A 22,115-nucleotide genomic window follows, 5' to 3' on the forward strand; every position below is an offset into this window, starting at 1 on the left:
GCACAGGACATATGCCTATGAAATATTATTCACGTGGCAACAACTTTGGAAAACATCATAGAGGGTAGTGACAAGGTACATTATTTTCTTTGGATTAATAATCAAGCAGTCACCCTAAATTTTCAGGACTTCAAATCTTGCTAAATATGGCCACACAGGTTAATGTCATGTCCCTATAACCTAACCTGATTATCTCAAAACATCTGTAGTATTTTTTATCAATTCTTCGGAAGTTTCAAACATTCATACAATGTGCTTGATCATATTCACTTTCTATTTCTCTCAATTCCTTAATCACTTTCAGAACTACCACATCCCATGGCCAAATTCATGTCCTTCCCTGCTTTTCTTTAGCCTTTCAACTCTAATTTGTCCTGTCTCCATTCTCAGAGGTATATGGCCATCCACTAGAACATAGTTGACCTATTAGCGGTCAATGTCTTAAAGAATACTGACTCTCCTCTCACAGAAGCCATCAACTACCTTCTCAGCTAAGGAAGCCACCCTCACGATGAAATGTTGACTGGCTTTATCTTGTGCAGGTCTTGAACAAGAAACTTCATCTTCTGTGAGTTCCTGAGTGCAATGATTCATGCCCATGAACTCTAAGCTCACCTTGTTGGCGATACTTGTGATGAATGACTTAATGTCAAGAGATGTGGGACAACTCTTCTGGCAGGGAGCATCTGCACATTTCAAGCATCTAGGGAAGAGAATGACTGTGTTAACATAGTGATAAAGAAAATGACAGCAACTTTCATTTGTTATCTTATACCAATTTAGAGTTAACATTTAATAAACACAACCAAAATCTAAACTTTTAACCCTGCATTTTTAAAAGCGACCCAGTAAATACTTAGTTTGTGTCGTCTAAGTTTTTATACCTGTTGAAATATGTAGAATAGTGGCCTCCGGCATTTAACTTCCTGTCCTCTCAGAGCTGTTCCTGGTTTTAAAAGGTACATTCTGGAGATCCATCAATCACTCCCTTGTGAGAATTATACCTTTTGACCTACCAGTATACTGTTCACTATACACAATAATTAAGACAAAGTCTGTATGTCTTAAAGACCACAATTTTTGTGCAAATTTGAAAGAGATCTTAATATCTTAACAATTATCGTGCCTTTATTTTCCCTTTATGAAGTTCCTGCTGTTCTGGACCTCCCTTATTCCCTCTTTCCTTTCCTACCCTATTTCTCCAGTGACTTTCAGCATGTCCTCCACTCACTGAGCCAGTTAGTTCTGTAGCAACTGTTTCATAGAGTAGTCCAGATGCACTCCCTTCAAGAATAAAGCATTTATTTTCCCCAGCTCCTTTCCTCTTAAGGGAAATGAATAAGGTCAAGAACAACCTTGCTAGTAGCAGGCCTCATGTAATGACAGGTGAGTGAGGGGCTTAGAGACACAGACACCTTATCCTAGCACGGAGGCACTGCTCTGCTGAGATCCTTTATCTACCTAAATGTTCTTCCCATTCTTCCCTCAGAATATTCCTCATGGGAAAAAAAGCAACAAACATTCCTAGAGATTCGTTTACCTAAGTCCCATTTGGGAAGCTGATAGGAGCTTCTGGGATGTAAAATTTACCGGGCTCTGAAGTGATATTAATAACCACAGTGTGAAGTCAATAATGCCACAATGTTATTGTGGAACTGAAACAGATACAAACACTGCACCATTCTTCATTTATACCTGTGTGTGAGTGCGTGTGTGTGTGTATGTGTGTGTGTGTATGTGTACATGCGTGTGCCTGCGTGTGGTGTGTGTATGTTGCATGTATTCATTTACTCACTCATTTAATAAACATTTACTAACTCCGTGTACAATATATTGGGATTGTTTACCACATATTAATATGTTAGGAGTTTGATCTTCAAAGAGAAAGTGCTGAAAGGTAGTATAAAACCTTCAACAAATATAGTCTACTGGGAAGATAAGTCATTATGATACTGGTATCAGAAAGAATTGATGAGGTCATGGCAGTTCTTGTAGAAGGTTCCAAATAAAAGGTTAAACCTGGCTCCTTCCTTGCTCTCTTTGAGTCTTTTATTGATATATGGTATCTCTCACATGTAGCATGTGATAATAAGACTCACACAATGACCTGCTTCATGTGATTTGGCATTTTAACTTCCAAAATGGTGAACTAAATCAATGTCTTTCATTTGAATATAATGCAGCTTCAGTTCTTTTATTACAGTTACATAAATGAACAGCAAACAGGGAGCGCATAAACAAGGGGATCCTAATATACAGCTAAAAGAAACTCAAGAAATATGGAGAGCAATGTAGGTTTCAACAGGATAAATTTAAGACATAGCAAAATAGAACCTTGTAAGAGAGTGTATGGGTGGTTAGTAATACTTGAGTGGCATTCAGAAAAGATTTGCTGGGTCAAATAATACTAATTGAGGACCTGAAGGATGGGTGGATGCCAATGAAGAAAATATGTATTGGATTGTAAGCATGGGAAAAGAAAAAAAATGACTCCAGAGTGGAAATGGTACATGGCAAGGTGTGAAGAAGAAAGACTATGGCAGGGCAGATAACATTATGGGATTTAGTGTAATCTAAAGAAAGGGTAAAAAAAGACATTAAGCCGGAGGCACAACTTCAGAGAGGATACTACTCCCGTGTGTGTTAGAAGACCAAAATTCTCTAAGAATTTGTCTAAAAATGAACCCAGCATTACTCATTGACATGGGAACAAAACCCCTCATTTTTATCCACATCCAAGTGTAAAGACCTGAGTTCATTACTTTCAAGGAAACAATAGCTGTCTCCCTGTCATTCCTATGTATGGCCGTCCTCTTCATTGTCTGAAGCAATTTCTCAGAACCTAATTAATATCTTGTTTTTAAATCTGGTCTCTTTTCTATGGCTTATGCCCTTAGCCTTCTCTCTAAATTAAAAATTTCACAATGAGTACTGAAGGCTTTTCATAACCAATTGTCCTCTGTGAAATGTACTCATTAAACCTCTCCCCTGTCATTGCTCTGAATGCCATTGTTAGATTCACATCTGCCACTGTGCTGGATTTTTATCCTCTCATACTTATGCATTCAGAATGCTATTTCTCCCATAAATCACTTTCTCTGACGACAACAACAGTAACAGTAACAGTAACAAAAAAATTGCTTAAAAGTTACATACATCACAAAGTGACGCCACAGGAAAATAACATTCACCCAGTGTGGTCCTCGAACCTGAAGCAAGGTAATAAGGTCTGAGAAATGTTGTGTAGATAAATATGGTGGTCATTAATAGTGTAGTGAGAGGCTTTCTACTAAGTAGCAATAAACACAGTCGAAATACTAGCAAAATAATAAAGTTCTTCCATACTTTTTCATCTAGATATTACATTAACAGTTTAAAGATACGTATTTCATAACTGATTAAGATATATTCTTATATATGCTAAACACACACACACATTAAGGAAAAGTAAGAAAGGAAGAGAAGAAGGCAGGGAGGCAGGCAGGCAGGTAAGTGCAGAAGGAAAGAAGGAGGGATGAAGGGAGGAAAGAAAAGAGAGAGGGAGGAAGGGAGGAAGGAAGGGAGGTAAGAAGAGAAGAAAGGAGGGAGGGAAGGAAAGGGGAAGGACGGAAGGAAGGAAGGAAGGAAGGAAGGAAGGAAAAAGGGAAGGAAGAGAGGGAAGAAGGAAGGAAGGAAGGAATGAAGGAAGGAAGGAAGAAAGGAAGAAAGGAAAGGTACCAAACAGCCAGAGAAATAACACCATAAAGATTCTAGTTATCTCTAGCCATTTTTTCTGCATTTCTTCTTTGAAGCACCCAAGTCAACTTATAATGCATGACTAAAAATGATCTTATGAGCCTAGCAGATATGAATGAACTGAATTAATATGCAGCATGTCTTCCTGTCTTTCCAGAGAAATCTTATATTCAACATAAACAGATTCGCTTAACAGCACTGACAATGTAAGGATTTTCGTTGTGGTTATTAAGCCTCTTTACCAAATAATTTTCCCTTTATTATTGAGCTAGTTCACAAATAACAGCTGTTGGAAATGTCAGATGTTAATGAGGCAGGGCAATGCAAACCAGAATTGTAGCATTCTTTTTTTTTTTTCTTTTGGTGCCATGAATATGCCAGAATGGGCAGACTCTGATAATAATACCATCTTGCAATTCTCTAAGCGCTCTGCAGACTAAAGTGCATGAGGCTGCCATTAATCCCACTTATCACTCTGACAGCTCAGTAATTACACTACTGCTATAGCCAGGTAGTCCTAATAAAATATCAACCACTGTACTGGAATGCATACTGGTGAGATGTTTTATTAAACGTGGGGAGGGGGGGATCATCAAGTGACATCATTGTTGACCTATTTTTCTATCTCACAATAAATTATCCTCTGACAATGCCATAATAGATATTACAGAGTATATTTACTGTACCAAATCGGAAAGGTTCTGAATCGTAATGATGAAAACAAATGAAGTATATAAAATAGCAGAGATGTATGTCCAGATGTTATTTCCTAAATTGCTTTAAATGATTGATGCCAGGAAAAGAATCAGAGACACAGTACTTCAGGGGATATGTCAACAATTATGGTAAACCACAGTGCTCAGTAAATCGTTCCTCAGAAGTAACATTTCAATTACAGTTGTTTGTATCTTCAGTCATTTAAGAACCCTTTGGCTTGCACAGTTACTGTGTTATAATAAGGTTTATTTTAAATTCACAGTAAGGGGCAAAAGTTAGTTGAGATAAATAATTATGTAATATTTTTAATCTGCAGATAATTAAATCCATACTAAGCTTGTATACTAGATTATCTTTAAAAGTAGTGAAACATCATAAATTTTACTACCAACAAACTTTCCATTTTCATACTTAGCACAGAGCATAACAGTGATTTCATTAAAAGCAATATGTGGAATGCTTAATAAATGTTAATCTTTTGTGATTATGGGGATTTTCAAAAGGCACGTGGAAACTTCCACTCTGTTACTTAAGGGACAAAGCTATTCTAGAAATATTTATTTGAGATCTTTCTGCAGGGAAAACAGACATGAAGAGTATGGGCCATTTTACTTCAAAATAAATAAGCAAGTAGCAAATTATTTTTCACACATTTTAGGAGAAAAGATACTTCCTTCTACTAATAAGCATTCACAACAGCTGGAATTTTAAATTATGCTTCTTAAAGAACTGTCTACTTGAAAAGCTAAATTACAGTTTCTCAGGAAATACTCACTTATGTGCACACACATATACACACATCTACTGAAAAATGTTGAACACAGTATATGCTATATTAGTTTTGCTAAGCTTTGATTTAATGAAGCAATCAATGTTTTATTGTAATCTACATTAATCATACTGATATAATATAATTGGTCAAATGAGTATTCATGTAAACATTCTAATATTTTTGTACATTGAACTAACCCTTTTTTTAGGTCTTTGGTGTTAGTTCATCATTTGGACGAAATATTAATCAATACACAGTAGATAGTATGTGTCTTGGCTTCCTCTCTGTAATCTCTATACAGATGTATGTGCTAATGTTATTTAGTAATGACGGAATATTTCTACTTTAATAATATTATATACACATACACACGTGTATATATATATATATATATGGATGAGGAGTATGTATCTTTCTGTCCAAGATATATCTAACACAGATACTGAATGTTTCTAACACTCTTTTGGCCCCATTTCTATACTCATGGTACCCAGTTGAAAGCTATGGGAACATCACAAATAAATAACTTATTTTTTACATCTTTTTTTCACTGAAAATATATTCTTCTCTCATACAATACACCTGAACCACAATTTTCTCTCCTGTTCACCCCCTCTCCTCCAGATCCATTACCTCACCATTTCTTCCAGAGCAAAGGGAGTCTCCAAGAAATGACAGTCAAACAGAACAAAACAAAATACATTAAAGCAACACAAGAGCTCTCCTCTTGAGACTGGAATGGCGTTATGCATCATTGTGTCTTTATACCTGACCCTTAATTTCCATGTTGTAGTCTTTTAATAACTGTTTACATATAAAAGTTACTGCTAAACATATATTTTAAATTTTAAACATTTATAATAACATCAAACATACTTTAAATATTTGCATATTAGGAATCTCAAATAAAAGTGGGTATGAGCAATTCAAAAGAGGAGAAGTTAGAGTATACAATTCAAACAAAAATGATGGTCAAACAATTTAGTGAATGATAGTGACAATCAGCCTGATCATAAACTTTAATTTATTATTTCCCTCCCCACTTTTATAAAACATAAAAAACTGTGAATTTTCTCAGGACCAATAGTTTAAAATAAATCAATGTGGGAAAGAATAAATAATTCTAAAGGTCCTTAGAGATGCCCTATGAAAACCTATTACTGTAGCAGCTTCCAAAATTACATACATACATCAAAGGCTTTAAATGGAGCCATCAAACAACAGGGTATACAAAAATCTCAATTTAACATTAGATGCTAACAAATAACAGCTCTCTTCCCCCAGTATAGCTTATTGAGTCGTTGGCCCATGAGGTCGCACAGACAAACAGAAACCTACAGGCTGTTTCCAATGCTACTGGTAATCCTTTATAACCTGGTCATAAAACGTTACTGAAGAAGACACAACATAGGTATGGCATAGAATATGGAGACGTCAAACCATTAGACAACTTAGAGTCCACACTTACTGGCTAGCATTCAAAATACTAGAAGTTATACATATGACTGGAATATAAAATAATCACGAAGCTCGCCTGGCTCAAATCCTGAGAGCTACAGTAACACCCTGCTTGGAATAAATGGCCATTGGAGCCATCATGGCACAAATGTTAGAGGAGGACCAAACTGCTGTTTGGGTGGGAGGTTCAAGAATCCCTCCATGAGATGGAATCCAGAGGCCAGATAACATAGCACAGTCAGGGGAACACCAACAGGCAACAGCTTTAGAAATGGCCCCGCTCCGGTTGTTGAAAGACCCACAAGAAGACTCAACTGCGCTTCTCCTACATATATGTGGGGCTCTAGGTCCAGCCCATGTATGCTCTTTGTTGCTGTCTCCATCTCTGAGAGCCACCAAGGGTACAGGTTACTTGAGACTATTAGTCTTCATTTGATGTTCCTATCACCTTGGAGTCCTCAATCCTTCCCCCAATTCTTCCATAAGAGTCCCCAAGAACTATTCATAGACTAAGAGTAATTCTACCTCAAGATCTAGCTATACCACTCCTGGGCCTTTACCCAGAAGATGTTCCACCATCCCACAAAGACAGTTGCTCGACAGGTAACAACTTAGGTGTCCCACAACAGAAGAATGGGTAAAGAAAATGTGGTACATTATACATAATGGAATAGTATTCAGCTATGAAAACAAAAACATCATTAATTTTTTAGGCAAATGGATATAATTTGAGAATATCATCCTGAGTGAGGTAAACCAGACCCAAAAGGATATGTGTAGTATGTACTCACTTATGAGTGGATATTACTCTAAAGAAAAGGATACCTACATTATTGACTGACCCAGGGAAACTAAACAAGAAGAAATTCCCAAGTGAGGATGCTTGATTCTTACTTAAAAGCAGAATAAAATAGCCATCAGAGGCAAATGGAGGGAGGAAACTGGGTGAGAAAGGAGATTTGGAACAGACTGGGGGTTTCAGGATCAGGTGATGGGGAGAGTGGGGAAAGAAACTCTCAGGGTCTTCATTCCTGACTTTCTCAGCCAACTTGTCATGTTTCTACATTCCTGACAGGACTCACTCCACAGTTGTGGACTCTAGATTGGGTACTATTATCCAGTTTGACTTTGTCTACAGCCTAGTCTAGTATACCATTATCTCTTTTCTACAGGGGTTATTAAACAGTCAGTAATTGCAAAGAAATTAGAAAGTTTTAAATTATACTGCAATAAACTCATGAGAATCCTAGTAATTCTTATTTAACACAGTTTCAATATAACTATTTTAAAAATTTGCAAAAGGGCTTTTAACAACTTCAGCAAAGTGGCTGGATATACAATTAACTCAAACAAATCAGTAGCTTTCTTGTACTCAACAGGCAGAGAAAGAAATTAGGGAAATGACAACCTTCACAATAGTCACAAATGATATAAAATACTTTGGTGTGACCGTAAACAAGCAAGAGAAAGACCCATATGACAAGAACTTCAAGTCTCTAAGGAAAGAAATTAAAGAAGATCTCAAAAGATGAAAATATTTCCTATGCTCATGGATTGGCAGGATTAATATAGTAAAAATAGTCATCTTGCCGAAAGCAATCTACATATTCAATGTGATCCCCATCAAAATTCCAATTCAATTCTTCATAGAATTAGAAAGAGCCATTTTTTAAATTCATTTGGAATAACCAAATCCCAGGATAGCAAAATCTATCCTCAACAATAAAAGAACTTCTGGGGAAACCACCATCCCTGGGACCTCAGGATGTGTTACAGAGCAATCCTGATTTAAAAAACAAACAAACAAAAAAAAAACAAAACAGAAAAACTGCATGGTATTGCTACAGAGAAAGGCAGGTAGACCAGTGGAATAGAACTGAAGAACCAGAAATGAACCCATACACCTACAGACACTTGATATTTGACAAAGGAGCAAAAACCATTTCAATAGAAAAAAGATAGAACTTTCAACAAATGGTGATCTAAGTGGATCAAAGACCTTGACATAAAACCAGATACACGGAAACTAATAGAAGAGAAAGTGGGGAAGAGCCTTGAACACGTAGGCACAGAGAAGAATGTTCTGAACAGGACACTGATGGTTTATGCTCTAAGATCAAAAATTGACAAATGGGACCTCATAAAACTGCAAAACTTCTGTAAGACAAAGGACAATTTCAATAGGACAAATTGTCAACCAATAGGTTGGGAAAAGATCTTTACCAATCCTACATCTGATAGAGGGCTAATAGCCAATATATACAAAGAACTCAAGAAGTTAGATTCCAGAGAAACAAATAACCCTATTAAAAATGGGGTACATGGCTAAACAAATTCTCAACTGAGGAATATCAAATGGATGCTGAGAAGTACCTAAAGAAATGTTCAACATCCTTAGTCATCAGGGAAATGCAAATCAGAACAACCCTGAGATTCTACCTGACTGGTGAGTCAGAATGGCTAAGTTCAAAAACTCAGGTGACAAATGCTGGTGAGGATATGGAGAAAGAGAAACACTCCTCCATTGTTGGTGGGATTGCAAACTGATACAACCACTATAGAAATTAATCTGGAGGTTTCTCGGAAAATTGGACAAGGATACACGATCAACTATGTTCATAGAAGCCTTATTTATAATAGAAGCTGGAAAGAATCCAGATATCCTTCAACAGAGGAATGGATACAGAAAATATGATACATTTACACAATGGAGTACTACTCAGCTTTTGAAAACAATGACTTCATTAAATTCTTAGGCAAATGGATGGAACTAGAAAAATATCATCCTGAGTGAGGTAACCCAGTCAAAAAAAAAAAAAAACACATATGGTATGCACTCACTGATAAGTGGATATTAGTCCAAAAGCTCGGAATACACAAGAAACAATTACAGACCATGTGATACTCAAAAAGGAAGACCAGTATGTGGATGCCTCAGTCCTTAGAAGGGGGAACAAAATAATCACCGGAGGAAATACAAGGACAAAGAGTGGAGCAAGGACTGAAGGAAAGGCCATCCAGAGACTGTCCTATCTGTGGATCCATTCCATATGCAGCCACCAAACCCAGTCACTATTGGTGATGCCAAGAAGTACTTGTGACAGGAGCCTGATAGGGATATCTCCTGAGAGGCTCTGCCAGAGCCTTACTGATACAGATAAGGATGCTTGCAGTTAACCATCCATCAGACTGAGCACAGGACCACAATGGAGGAGTTAGAAAAAGGACTGAAGGAGGTGAAGGGGTTTGCACCCCATAAGAAGAACAACAATATGAACCAACCAGATCCCCAAAGAGCTCTCAGGGATTAAACCACTAATCAATGAGTACACATGGAGTAACCCATGGCTTCAGCTGCATATGCAGCTGAGGATGGCCTTGTTGGGCATCAATGGGAGGAAAGATCCTTGTTCCTGTGAAGTCTCCTTTCCCCAGTGTAGGAAAATACCAGGGTGTTGAGGCGGGATTGGGTGGGTGGGAGTGGGAGCATCTTCATAGAAGCAGGGGGAGGAGGACAAGGGACGGAAGAAGGGGGGAAAGAGATAACATTTGAAATGCAAATACATAAAATATCCAATAAAAGAATAAAAAAGAAAAAGAAAAAAACCTGCACGGATTCAGTGTTATTGTGAAGCTGGCTCACAAATCTATTCTTTCCAAATCTTCATGGCCTTACCTTCAAATGGAGATTGTACCGCCAACTTTACTGACTTACTGCAAGAGACAGCTGAGATAAATGTGAAGAATTAATAGTACAGAGGGTACTTTAAGTAAAGGAGGCATTGCCTGGTAACTCAGTGTCTGTCACTTTGAATGCTCAAGAACGGTAGGAATGTGACTATCCTAGCTTTTGCGAGATAATACCCTCATCAAATATGTGCCTCGTTTATTATGTTCAGTTGTATTTGGAAGATTAAAAGCCAAAGCAATCAAACAAACATGTTTATAAAGTTTCAAAAAATCTACAAAAGGAAATTTTTGGGCTCCTGCAGAAAAATACTTGCATATTGACATATTATTGCTTGGCAAGCATTTCCTCACACAAATTATTTACACAAACTAAGAAGATCAATATTTCCTCTGGAAATAATCGAATATTCAAGATAACCAAATTATCCATAAGAGATAAAATTTAACTACAATTTCTATACTTGAGACTAATCCTAAATTCTTTCTGCTCCTTTAAAGACTTGTCACAGCATCCATAATAGTGAAAGGAAGCTTAAAAAAGTAATTCTCCTTAAAGCTATTGAGAATAAGAAAAAAAAGGAGGAGAGGAGGTGGAAGAAGTGAACAATGAGAGGAGGAAAAAGGAAGATGAAGATATGATGATAAATGAGAAAAAGGAAGAGGAGAAGACAGAAGGAGATGACAGCAATAACATCAAGGAGACTGTGGAAAAGCTGCTTTGCAAGAAAATTATTATACATAATATCACTTCTTAGAAACATAATGCCTAAGAGTTGCTAATGTCATTGCGCTTGTAGAAATTTTAGAAATGCCCAGAAGTTAATGATTGTGAGTAAAAAGTAAATAACAATATATTTTCAAGTATGTCTTAAGGTGGGCCAAGGTTTCAGACAACAGGATTGCTTGATAAATAAGCTAATATGAAAATAATCTATTGATTAAAAAAGATTTTTGATAAAAAACTCTTTACCCAAGTGCCAAAGAACACAATGTTCATAAATAATATCTTGAAAAGTGTCGTTAAAGTTAGCTGCCTCCAGCTTAGTGTGATTTTAAACTCTGGAAGGTGAAAATAAAAAGCTATCAATACATAATATATATTTGTGTAAATATAGAAAATTTAATCCACTCTGCTCCTAATGAAATGTATTTCAACACTGTAATCCCTGTCACAGGATACCTCATGCCTGATTACATTTATGAAAGCTAAATGAAGAGCCTTAGGATATTAGACTTGAATACATTTATGATTCATGGTATCTTAACACATCACTTACGTTGTTTTCCCCCTCTTTCTCTCTTCTGCCCTTCCCTCCTTCAACTAACCACTGAGCACTGACTGTTTTTATCCAGGTACTTCTAGAAGCAGGAAATGCTATGTTGAATAAAGCACACATCCTTCCTTCCAGAAGATCACAGTGGAGAAAGCATACAGATACCTGCTTAGCTTTGGATGGTACAGAGATGCAGTGATGAAGAGCAAAGAGATATAGGTATGAAGTTGCACTGTCTCTGTTATCTTCAATGAGCTCTGTAAAGCTAAGCAGTCAATGACTGTTCGTTAGCATTTGTCAAATGAATGAACAGAGCATTCACACAGACATGCACTATGGGCAAGCTATTGATGTAATATGAAACTTTGAGAGACTGAGAATGTAAAGAACTGTCTTCCAGAGAGAAGTACAGAGCATTCGGAGCCGGCCTCCCTCTGCATGTCTTGGGTCCCACCACTTCCCTGTGTTTTCCTGTCTTTGTTAGGCAGGCAGCAGCATCTTGATTCAGGGACACTGGATCAGAACAGCTTAGGGTTTTTTCTCTTCATATTTTTCAGTGCTCTGGCCTGGTGAGTCATGTGATTCCAAGTTATAAAACCCAGAGGAGCCTGTTTTCCAGGCTCTCCCATCTGCAGTATAAATGAGGATCAAACAGCCAAGACAACACCAGTCCCTAGGTATTCTGGAGAATGTGGTTAACAATGAATCTTAAATGTCTGCTGTACATTTCTCTGCTCATCCTCAGTAATAAATAGAGGTCTTGTCATATGTCACATACAAATCTCTTCTGTCTTACTGGATGCAGACATGTTGGAAAGTCCTATGCAGTACACCTGTTTTAGAGCACTCTGATCCAATATTTTCCATCCAACTCTCTAGCTGTCACTCATCTCATTTTTCAATTGCTCTGTATTCATCCGTATGCAACATTCAATACAACACCGGAGTATAGGGGGCAACACAGCCCAATGGAGACAGCGTTTAAATAAAGCTCGATAATTAGTTCTGTGGTCAGGGGAATGTGACTTAAATTCATATATGAGAGTTTGCTCATCTAATGTTACAAATTATAGTCTAGACATCATAATATGATAGGAGGATTTAAGAAATAATACACAGGGAAGATTCAGCACAATGCTTATCTGTGGTAACTGCTCAAAATGGAGATAGCTGCTGTAGAGATTGCGTAATTATCTAAAAACACGGGAGAGCATCACGCAGACGTGAGCTCTAGGGTGTATACTGCTCTGATTAAAAAAATCTATGGAATGGTAACTGCTCTGTGAGTCATTATAAAAAAAAAGGAAGACTTTCTGATTAACATGAGCAACACTGTTGTCATAATGGCCACTAAATTAATGTCCACTAGAAAACACAACAAAACCTATTTCAGCTTAAATGTTAGATATATGATTTTAACCAACTAAAATGTGTAACTCTCAGGAATTATAAGGAGTTAATTCCATGTTGTTTATGTACATCAATGAGTCTTATAATGAAAGGGGTAACTGTACCAAAAAACAAAACAAAACAAAACAAAAAACAAACAAACAAACAAAAAAAACAGATCCGTGCAGGCATCCAGATAGTATGATGAGTTAAATGAAAAAAAAAAAAAAGGCAAGCATCTTATTTCTTCATTGACCTCTTTTTGTGGTTCACTTTGAATCACCCTGATAAGACTTTTTCGGCCACCAAGTCTGCATGCGGGTGGTATAGGCAAATTCATCTGTGAGCAAAGCTTCAGAAGCTACAGGGGCGAGCAGGCTGGATGAAAAATGAACCTTCCATGTGGAGAGAAACTCCCTGGTGCAGGCGTTATTATTTTGACCCATTTATCTACATATCTAATATGGGTATGTTTCTACCATGTAAATGCATTCATATGTGGAAATAATATATGAAATTTCTAGTTTCAAAGGACATTCAAAAATAATTTCAAAGTGAATTCCTTCTGTCTTAACTTTTCATTCATGCAGTGAATTTCCTCACCTGCTCCCTTCCATATACTTTTTTCTAAGTGAACTTTTCAGAACAATCCCACTGAGAGGAAATTGCTTTGCAAGCTAGGAAGATATTAATCTGTTCTCCCAGCATAGTGGGTGCATAAATCCTTTTTTATTGAGGAGATGTTGTTAAAGTTCTATATGTAAGAGGACAGAATAGTATTGATTTTGGCAATGCTTATACAAAGGTAGTATTTTCAGTTAAAGAAATTGTATTCTTTCCATTTTCCTGCCATTGCTCTTCCTTATCCCTCAATATAGGACACAGAGCTGCAGTCCTCTTCTGCCTTACGAGCTCGCAGACATCCTTCAAAATGCAGCACTGCATGCCATATTCTCAGTGGGTTTGCTTAAGAACCACACTCCAGGCTCTTCCCCACCACCCTTGTTGATTACCTTACCCGCACCTTTAACTATAGTTTCACAGGAACCTGAACCCTCTTCTGTCCTCTGTGGCTTACATATATACCATCATTTTTTAATTGAAAAAATAAAGACATTGCCAATGTAGTACCAAACAAACAAACAAAAAACTCCTAGAGCCCAAAGAGTAATTGCATAGTTCTGCCAAGGAATGAGGGTTTCATAACAACACAACAGAAGGCAGAAAGAATGGAAAAAGTCCAGCTTTTCTTGGATTTTAATTTGTGACTGATAAAGATCGTTTCCATATTTGAAGACTTGTACATCAATATTTCTCAGTTTCTTGACTTCATCCTTACTTTCACAATTCTTATTTTCATCCTTTTATCCCAGGCTGCCCATCAAATTTCAGTATGTCCTGTTTTGCATGCATTTATCAGACTTATTTGAGATTTCTGCGACCCTAACTTGCCTGAAGAACAAAGGTTTTTCCTAAATACATTATGTACATTAACATTGACTTTTTTTATTTTTCTACATTTCTTCCATTCTCTGGCATCATTCTATAAGAATCATCTTAAAATCCTCCAGGATTTTTCAAGTATAGCTAATCAAATAACTTCTAAACCTGCCAAATTCATGGTAAACCCAGAACTTCAACATAGTCATAGAAACAGCCTTATCTCAAAGGCAAAATGGGCTCAGACTTAAATCATGATGGTTCTGCCTATATAAGATGGTTCTGACTGTATGAAAAACCATCTTTATTATGAGCATCACCTTTTTAATGTCTGCAGCAAAATCAAAAGACCATATCAGAAGATCAAATATACTAAATTCAGCAGAGTGTTTACAACACAACTTTCATCAAATATTTACCCATCCTTAATTGACCCAAAGAAACACACTTCTAGTGTCTGATAATGAGCAATGCCTCTATTGTGACTTGCCTTTTGCAAGTTTTATATTCACACATCTACACTGCATAGCTGTGCACATAATGTTACTCCTTGCATCACTCTCTTGACTAGCGTAGTGTCCAACCAATAGCAGAGGATAGCCACACAGACAAGTACATGCTTGTAGCGACTGCCTAATTTACCTTCTAACTTCAACTAATACATGCAGCCAATGCCTTTGTAAATACATAAGAACGCTTAAGTTTACTTTTAGCTATTGTTCCCAGTTTGTTCTTTCATACATGTAAACTTGACCCCCCAGTGAATGGGATTTTTGGGGGGAGGATGGTAATGGAGGGTGGATGAGGAGGGGAACACCCATATAGGAGGGGAGGGGAAGGGTTTAGGGGGATGTTGGCATGGAAACCAGGAAAGGGAATAACATTTGAAATGTAAATAAGAAATACCCAATTTAATAAAGATTGAAAAAATAATAATATTAATTTATTCCAGATATATAAAAAAATTAAGGTAACACATATATTCCATCTTCATCATCTCCGACAAAAATGAGCTATTCATTGACTGAAATCCTCCATAAAGGAAGGAAACATAGAGAAGAGTGATGACCCTATATAGTAACACATTCTTGTTCCCTACCTTAGGTTCTTAATCATTACTTGAATAGTTTTGCCAATTAATTGAAATCAGTTTTAACAAAGCAGTGGAATGCATCATAGAAAAGGACAATATATCTTGTAAATTATTACAATTTATTAATCTGATTACTTTGATTTGTGTAGAGAATGTGAAATGAAGATTTAAAAATCCAAAAAGGATATTCCAAGCCTCAGGTTTCATTCAAACATCTATTATGGATCTTGCTTCTCTCCGAAAGTGCATTTCACAGCAGCCTAATTAGCATGCATTTATTGTGTGTGAAAACATCCTCAAGGATTTTCCCTTTTTTTCCAGTCAGTTCATAATTGTTTATACTAATAGCTGCTACATATTTTATTAATTCAGAGTGAACATAAAGTGGAATATCATTATTGCATTCAAAAATAATGACTAACACTGTTGATGAAATCTCTTGAGGCAAGAAGAAAAATGGGAGATAGAGAAGAGGAAAGTAAATTGAGAACTTGGAAGGAAAGGAACTGACAGGGCTGAGCAGAAAGGGTTGGGCAATAGAAAAAACAAACAATGGACAAAGGGGTGACTGACAGCTGATTTAAAAAGCGCAATGAAAAGGGAAGGAAGGGCAACTTGCCCCCTGTCAGCCAACTTTTCACAGGCAAGAATAGGGCCTAGTACTCCAGAATCAATGGACTATTTCTTAAGATATAGTCAAGGAAAGAAATTAATGTCTTTACAATGTTCAGAGACAAGAACATAGAGGGTCCTTTGGAGACAATGAGCTGAGAAGATACTCCTAGAAAATAAACACTGGGCAGACTCAAAAATGTCTCCAATCCACTAAGGAATGTGATAACATTTTACCACTATGATTTCAGACAATGCAGTGACTGTAACAGATGTGATGAATTCCATACTACACATGGTTATCAGATACTGAATTTGGCACTATATGAGAGATGATAACACTCTGGGGTCGTTAGTTGCAAGTGAGCATGTTTTTAATTTAAGAAGAGATGTTCATGTCTCAAGTCAAGTATGGTCTTTCATCCATTGGTAACACAAATCCACACATTTGTCTTTACTTGCAATATTACTTTACATCTTTCTTGCAAAATAGAACATCATTCTCTACTTAAATTAACTAGGTGCTGTGATGTATTTTTTGCTGAAAGTTAGTAGCATAAATGTAGTGTGTCCATGTTAAGCCCTTGAGATATCTTGGTATAGGAGTATAGAAATATGGGGTGTCTGTGAGGAAAAAAAAACGAAATCTTTTGCAGGAATCTAGGATCCTGGGAAGTCAAGATCCATGAAAGCCACTTCAAGCCATTTCCTTTAAGGTTCTTGTGTGAAGAAGTCAAAGAAATAAATTCATGGACCACAGAGTTTTAAATTTAATTTTATTATAGATACATAGGTAGAAGCATAAGAGGCAAGGAAGTGGAACAGATAAACAGATAAGGGGGTGCTTAAATAGAGTAGCTGTATAATAGGAGGGGTGAAGTCCAAGGAAATGGGATATAACTGAAGTCCTAATCAAGGGGCTTTCCTAAAGGTTTATGGGAAAAAATGGGCTGAGGTCTGAAAACAGAGTTGCTGCCTAATCATGTCCGTCTGACTCCAGTATTTACACCCTTGCAACCTCTAGGCACAGGAGCTCATAAGATGATGGCAAAGTGACAGGCAGAGATGTTTTCTGACACCTTTGTCCGGAAAGGAAATCTTCAGAACAGTGGCTTTGGGGTCCCTACCCTAGAAGACCAAGTTTCATATCCTGTTTTCCTCAAACTAATGTGCTTCTGTCTCCTTCCCTGGAAACTCACCATTTTTCTTTGAATAACTATAAAGAAATTGATCAAGGATGGATAGAAACAGGAAGGAAAAGCCAATTGTTAAAGGCAAAAGGAAAACCAACACAGGCACTGCCTGCAGACATCAGTCTCCAAGGCACTCATAAGTAAATTTGCTACAATTAACAATTTTTATTATTTTAAGCACTGACCTCTGAGATGGCTCCTTATGCAGTAGAACCTGTCATTCCAATACAATGATACCTCTCAAATGCCAAAAATAATCTTAGTAGCAAATTTTAAATTTGTCTAAATTTAATTTTTTTTTAAAGCCAAAACTATAACTTTACTTGGGATCTATCAACTTCACATTTTTGTTGTATTTTTTTTTCTTCCTAACAATGCACTTTGCCAAAGCTAGGAGAAAACTCATGTTTATATCCAAATATCATCTAATTTTTACTTAAGTGTCCCATCACTAAACTGACACTGGTTGATTTAATAAAGATAACGAAGGAAAGGAGAAAGCTATTCCTTTGAGGTTCAGGGTATCTGTGAAGTATTTTCTCAAATCAGAACATGAATTACTCTAGAAATGGATTCCTATTAAGTTTAACTAGTTCTAGAATTTTTCTTTTTCAGAAGTCACACAGTCTGTCATATGCTAATAGATTATGTGTGCCCATATGTGCATTAAAAATAATTAAAAGTTTCCTAATCAAGGAAGCCATGGAACTCAGAACCATGAACTGCTATTAGTACATTCTGCTCAGAGCTCATTGTGATGTGAATGGATATAACTACCCTTTTGGCGATAAGCATTGTCAGTCATCACAAGGTAGGCAAGAATGTCACACAAATCACAATGACCGACAGGAATAAGAATGCACTCATCTTTGTTATTATCACCTCAGAAGACACATTTGGAATCTCTGATAATAATGCAAAAGTTTAATCATTTTTTTCACAATCAAAAAGTAGTCATTTCTTGGTAATTTAAGTGGTTGAGGAGGTACTGTCATGCAAAAATTATAATAATTCAATTACAAAGGCTAACTTTCTGTTACAAGGAGAGTGAACGTTCAACACCTTTTTTTTTTCCTGTAAGTGAAAATTTTGAATCCATGCATGTAGTCCAAAACCACAAATAATTTTTTGTTAAAATGGATCTTTTCCTAATAAGTAAAAACTCACATCAAAGCAGGATAAATAGCAGTTATTTTAATGACTCAAGCTAATTTCACAGGGGATAAATTTTAAAATACTTTTCTAGGCAGTGAAAAGAGAAGGAAATAAAATAATGTTTATACTGTTAACAATGAAATAATCACAAAATCCTTCCAGAATCAAAAAGAGGAGTATTACATTCTAAAAGTAAAAGTGCTATTCAGTCTTCCTATGATATTACGAAAAGAAAAGCATTTCCCGAGGTGTAACTTATTAGAGGGCTTTCTGCAGCTATTCATCTCCCTATTGACAGGGTGTCCCAGATTCTTCCAAACTGTTTAGAAATTGCTGGTCACACTTTGGTATCCATTCGGCAGTGGTATTCTGTAGGAAGGAAAAGAACCTTTGGAAGGCATTCTCTAGTCTAACAATTTTCCTTCCCAAGGAATGCAAGAGCTGGATACAATTATACAAATTTGTCTAAAGCAGTGGAAAAGTGATTTCCAACAAAGCACTACTAGGCTTCTTTACTCTGAAAAGGCACAGATTTATTTTTAAGCACAGAATAATTTATCCTATATGTGAATTTTAAAAGATCATTCTGGAAAGCACTTGTCACTAAGTTCATTTAAACTAAATGTGACACCATTTCTCTGGTGGAAAACCCATTTGATTTTCAGAGCAAAGAAACTAATTTGTTTTGCATATTTTCAAATGTAGAGCGAGATCTCAAAATTAGCCCTCAAATAGTTTTTGGAAAGATCTCACAGACAAGTCTGTTTTTGAATTTCTAAAAAATTCAAGTGTGTGTGTGTGTGTGTGTGTGTGTGTGTGTGTGTTTGTGTGTGTACTTTAAAACTTGAATAAAACCACTACTCCATCCATAAATGTCAATAGGTTAAAGTATACAAATACTATTATCTCCATAAGATATAAAAGCCAAATATCTAATGATCCAAAAGGAAAAATAGCCATTAAAAGAAAATCAGCATTCAACTTCAGCTGCAATTTGGACTGAAAGGGTGTCAGGGACTTAGAAGTTGTTTTTACCATTAAATTGAGAACGGGGTCCCCAATGGAGGAATTAGAGAAAGGACTGAAGTAGCTGAAGGGGTTTGTAACCCCATAGGAAGAACAACAATATCAACCAACCACACACCTCAGAGTTCCAGGGACTAAATTACCAACCGAAGAGTATACATGAAGCGATTCATGGCTCCAGCCGCATATGTAGCAGACGATGGCCTTGTTGGGCATCAGTGGGAAAAGAGGCCCTTGATCCTATGAAGAATACATGCCCCAGTGTAGGGGAATGCCAGGGCAGAGAGCCTGGAGGGAGTGGGTGAGTGGGTGTAGTAGTTTCCTCATAGAAGCAGGAGGAGGATGTGGATATTCGCAGCCAAACATCAAATTGAGCACAGGGAACCCAATGAAGGAGTTGGCAAGGACTGAAGGAGCTGAAGGGGTTTGGAACCCCATAGGAAGAACAGTAATATCAACCAACCAGACCCCGCAAAGCTCCCAGGGACTAAACCACCAAACCAAAGAGTACACATTGGGGGATGATCCATGGCTCCAGCTGCATATGTAGCAGGGGACTGCCTTATCTAGTATCAATGGATGGGGAGCCCCTTGGTCCTGTGGAGGCTCGATGACCCAAGGTGGGGGAATGCTAAGGCGGTGAGGCAGGAGTGGGTAGGCAGTTGCGGGAGGAACCTCATAGAGGCAGGAGGAGGAGGAAAGGGGTAGGAGGTTTGTGCTGGGGAAACTGGGAAGTGGGATAACGTTTGAAATGTAAATAAATAAGATAACCATTAAAAACGGAAAAACAAAGGGAAAAGAGCACAAATTAATAAAGAAAAGAAGTTGGAAAAGATGATTCCACACAGAGGTACCCTTGTGGGATGAAGAAGTGCATACAAGAGTGGTGTGATTTATTGAAGCTGAGAAGCTTTGACTTATGAAGGTAGGTATTTCCTTATGATGCAACATTTACTTCTGAAGGGAACTAAGAAGCCATCCCTGAGACATCTGTGGCAAGATCAGCGATGGAGGAACTGGGGATGCAGACAAGCTTTGCACATGAAGACTCCTATGGTATATTTCCAAGTTAGGAAACTACATCCCTAGCTTTGGGTAATGCCAGTCCCTGAATATGTATGTGGTCCTGAGCACATAAGTAAAACACAGCAAGTCTGTAAGCAGCATAGCTCTATGGCTTCTACTTCAGTTCCTGCCTTCAGGTTCCTGCTCAGATCCTACACTGATTTTCATGGATTTTGGAATAAATACTGCAAAATAAAAGAAACCGTTTCCTCCCCTAGCTGTTTTCTTGTTATGGCATTTTATCATAATAGAAATCAAACTGAATGGCAGTCAACTAAAAGCAAAGCTGTGGGATTGAAACAAAAAGGATATATATGTGTGTGGACTTTGTCATGGGCTCCAGTCAGGCAGAATCAAGTGGCAAAACATTCAGAATGCCCTGTTCACACAAACCCTTTCAAGTTCTACATCCAATGAAAGAGATAGTGAAATATATTATAACATCATCCAAAATCTCAATGTCACAATGCATTTGCTGCACAAATCTAATATTAATAGTAAATTTTGTTTGTTTCTTAGTTCCTTAATATAATCTTAAATATTATGCTGAATATAAAATGTGTGTGGGCATACCCATATGAGCACACATACATGATACATTGGGGTACTTGTAAATGAAATAGATAAAAATATAAAAGTTATTGCATGTTGACAACTGTGAAAAATACAGTGACCCAGAGTATGAAAAATGCTTCCTTTGACAGTTTAGAGGAAACCAAAACTAAATTTCAAAGTAACTTTATATGGAGAAGATTGATAAACATTTAAAAACAAAATGCTGGAAGTTGGAGAATATGCATAAAACATATACCACAATATTCTTTTAGTGGAAAGAAAGTTTGATGGGTCTTATTTACTTTTCTATAAACGTATCCTGAATCTGCTATGGTATGCTGGTCCATTGTGTAATTTAAGACCTCTGCAGGTAAAGGTAACAAGAATATACTAGGTCATTCCAGGATATATAGGAACAATCTCTCTCAAAATTAACTAAATTTAGCATATAATGCTATCCTATGCATAAGGAATGCAAAAATATTTCCTGTGAGATAGCCATATAGTACATAAATACAGGTACACACAAATAACTTGAAGTAACAAATTACTTCAAATAAGTTGAAGATTCATAGTAATTTTAGGGGCTGGAAAGATGGCAAAGCAGTTGTGAGTTCATCCTGTTCTTGCAAGGATTGGATTTTGTTCACAGCATCCCTATCAGGCATCACGCAACTGTCTGTAATGGGGCTCAGCTGCCCACCTATTGTCTCACTGGGTACGTGCACTCTTATGCACATACTCATACAAAGAACATAGACTTAACATATAATATATCTTTTAAGGGTTTTATTTGTATCTGTTTTTAGATACTTTTCCTCTTTCATAATATATTAGTGAGTTTTCCATGTCAATAAAATTAAATGTGTGCCAAGATTTCAAAGGCATTTATCATGGCAATCTATAACATCAGGATGATTTGGATGGTCTCCCAAATTGGG

The 22,115-nt window shown here is 36.9% G+C and overlaps 1 protein-coding gene across 1 annotated transcript in view; it reads right to left on the bottom strand.

Annotated features, from left to right (window-relative positions):
• Window positions 1-22,115, bottom strand: part of Dpyd (dihydropyrimidine dehydrogenase) — an 813,096-nt gene that overhangs the window by 673,036 nt on the left and 117,945 nt on the right. Inside the window, exon 4 of the mRNA XM_032896921.1 lies at window positions 616-703. Within this exon, the coding sequence (XP_032752812.1) occupies window positions 616-703 (88 nt within the window). The remainder of the gene's footprint in view (window positions 1-615; window positions 704-22,115) is intronic.

The sequence above is a fragment of the Rattus rattus genome, chromosome 3 (assembly GCF_011064425.1).
Source record: "Rattus rattus isolate New Zealand chromosome 3, Rrattus_CSIRO_v1, whole genome shotgun sequence".
NCBI lineage: Eukaryota > Metazoa > Chordata > Mammalia > Rodentia > Muridae > Rattus > Rattus rattus.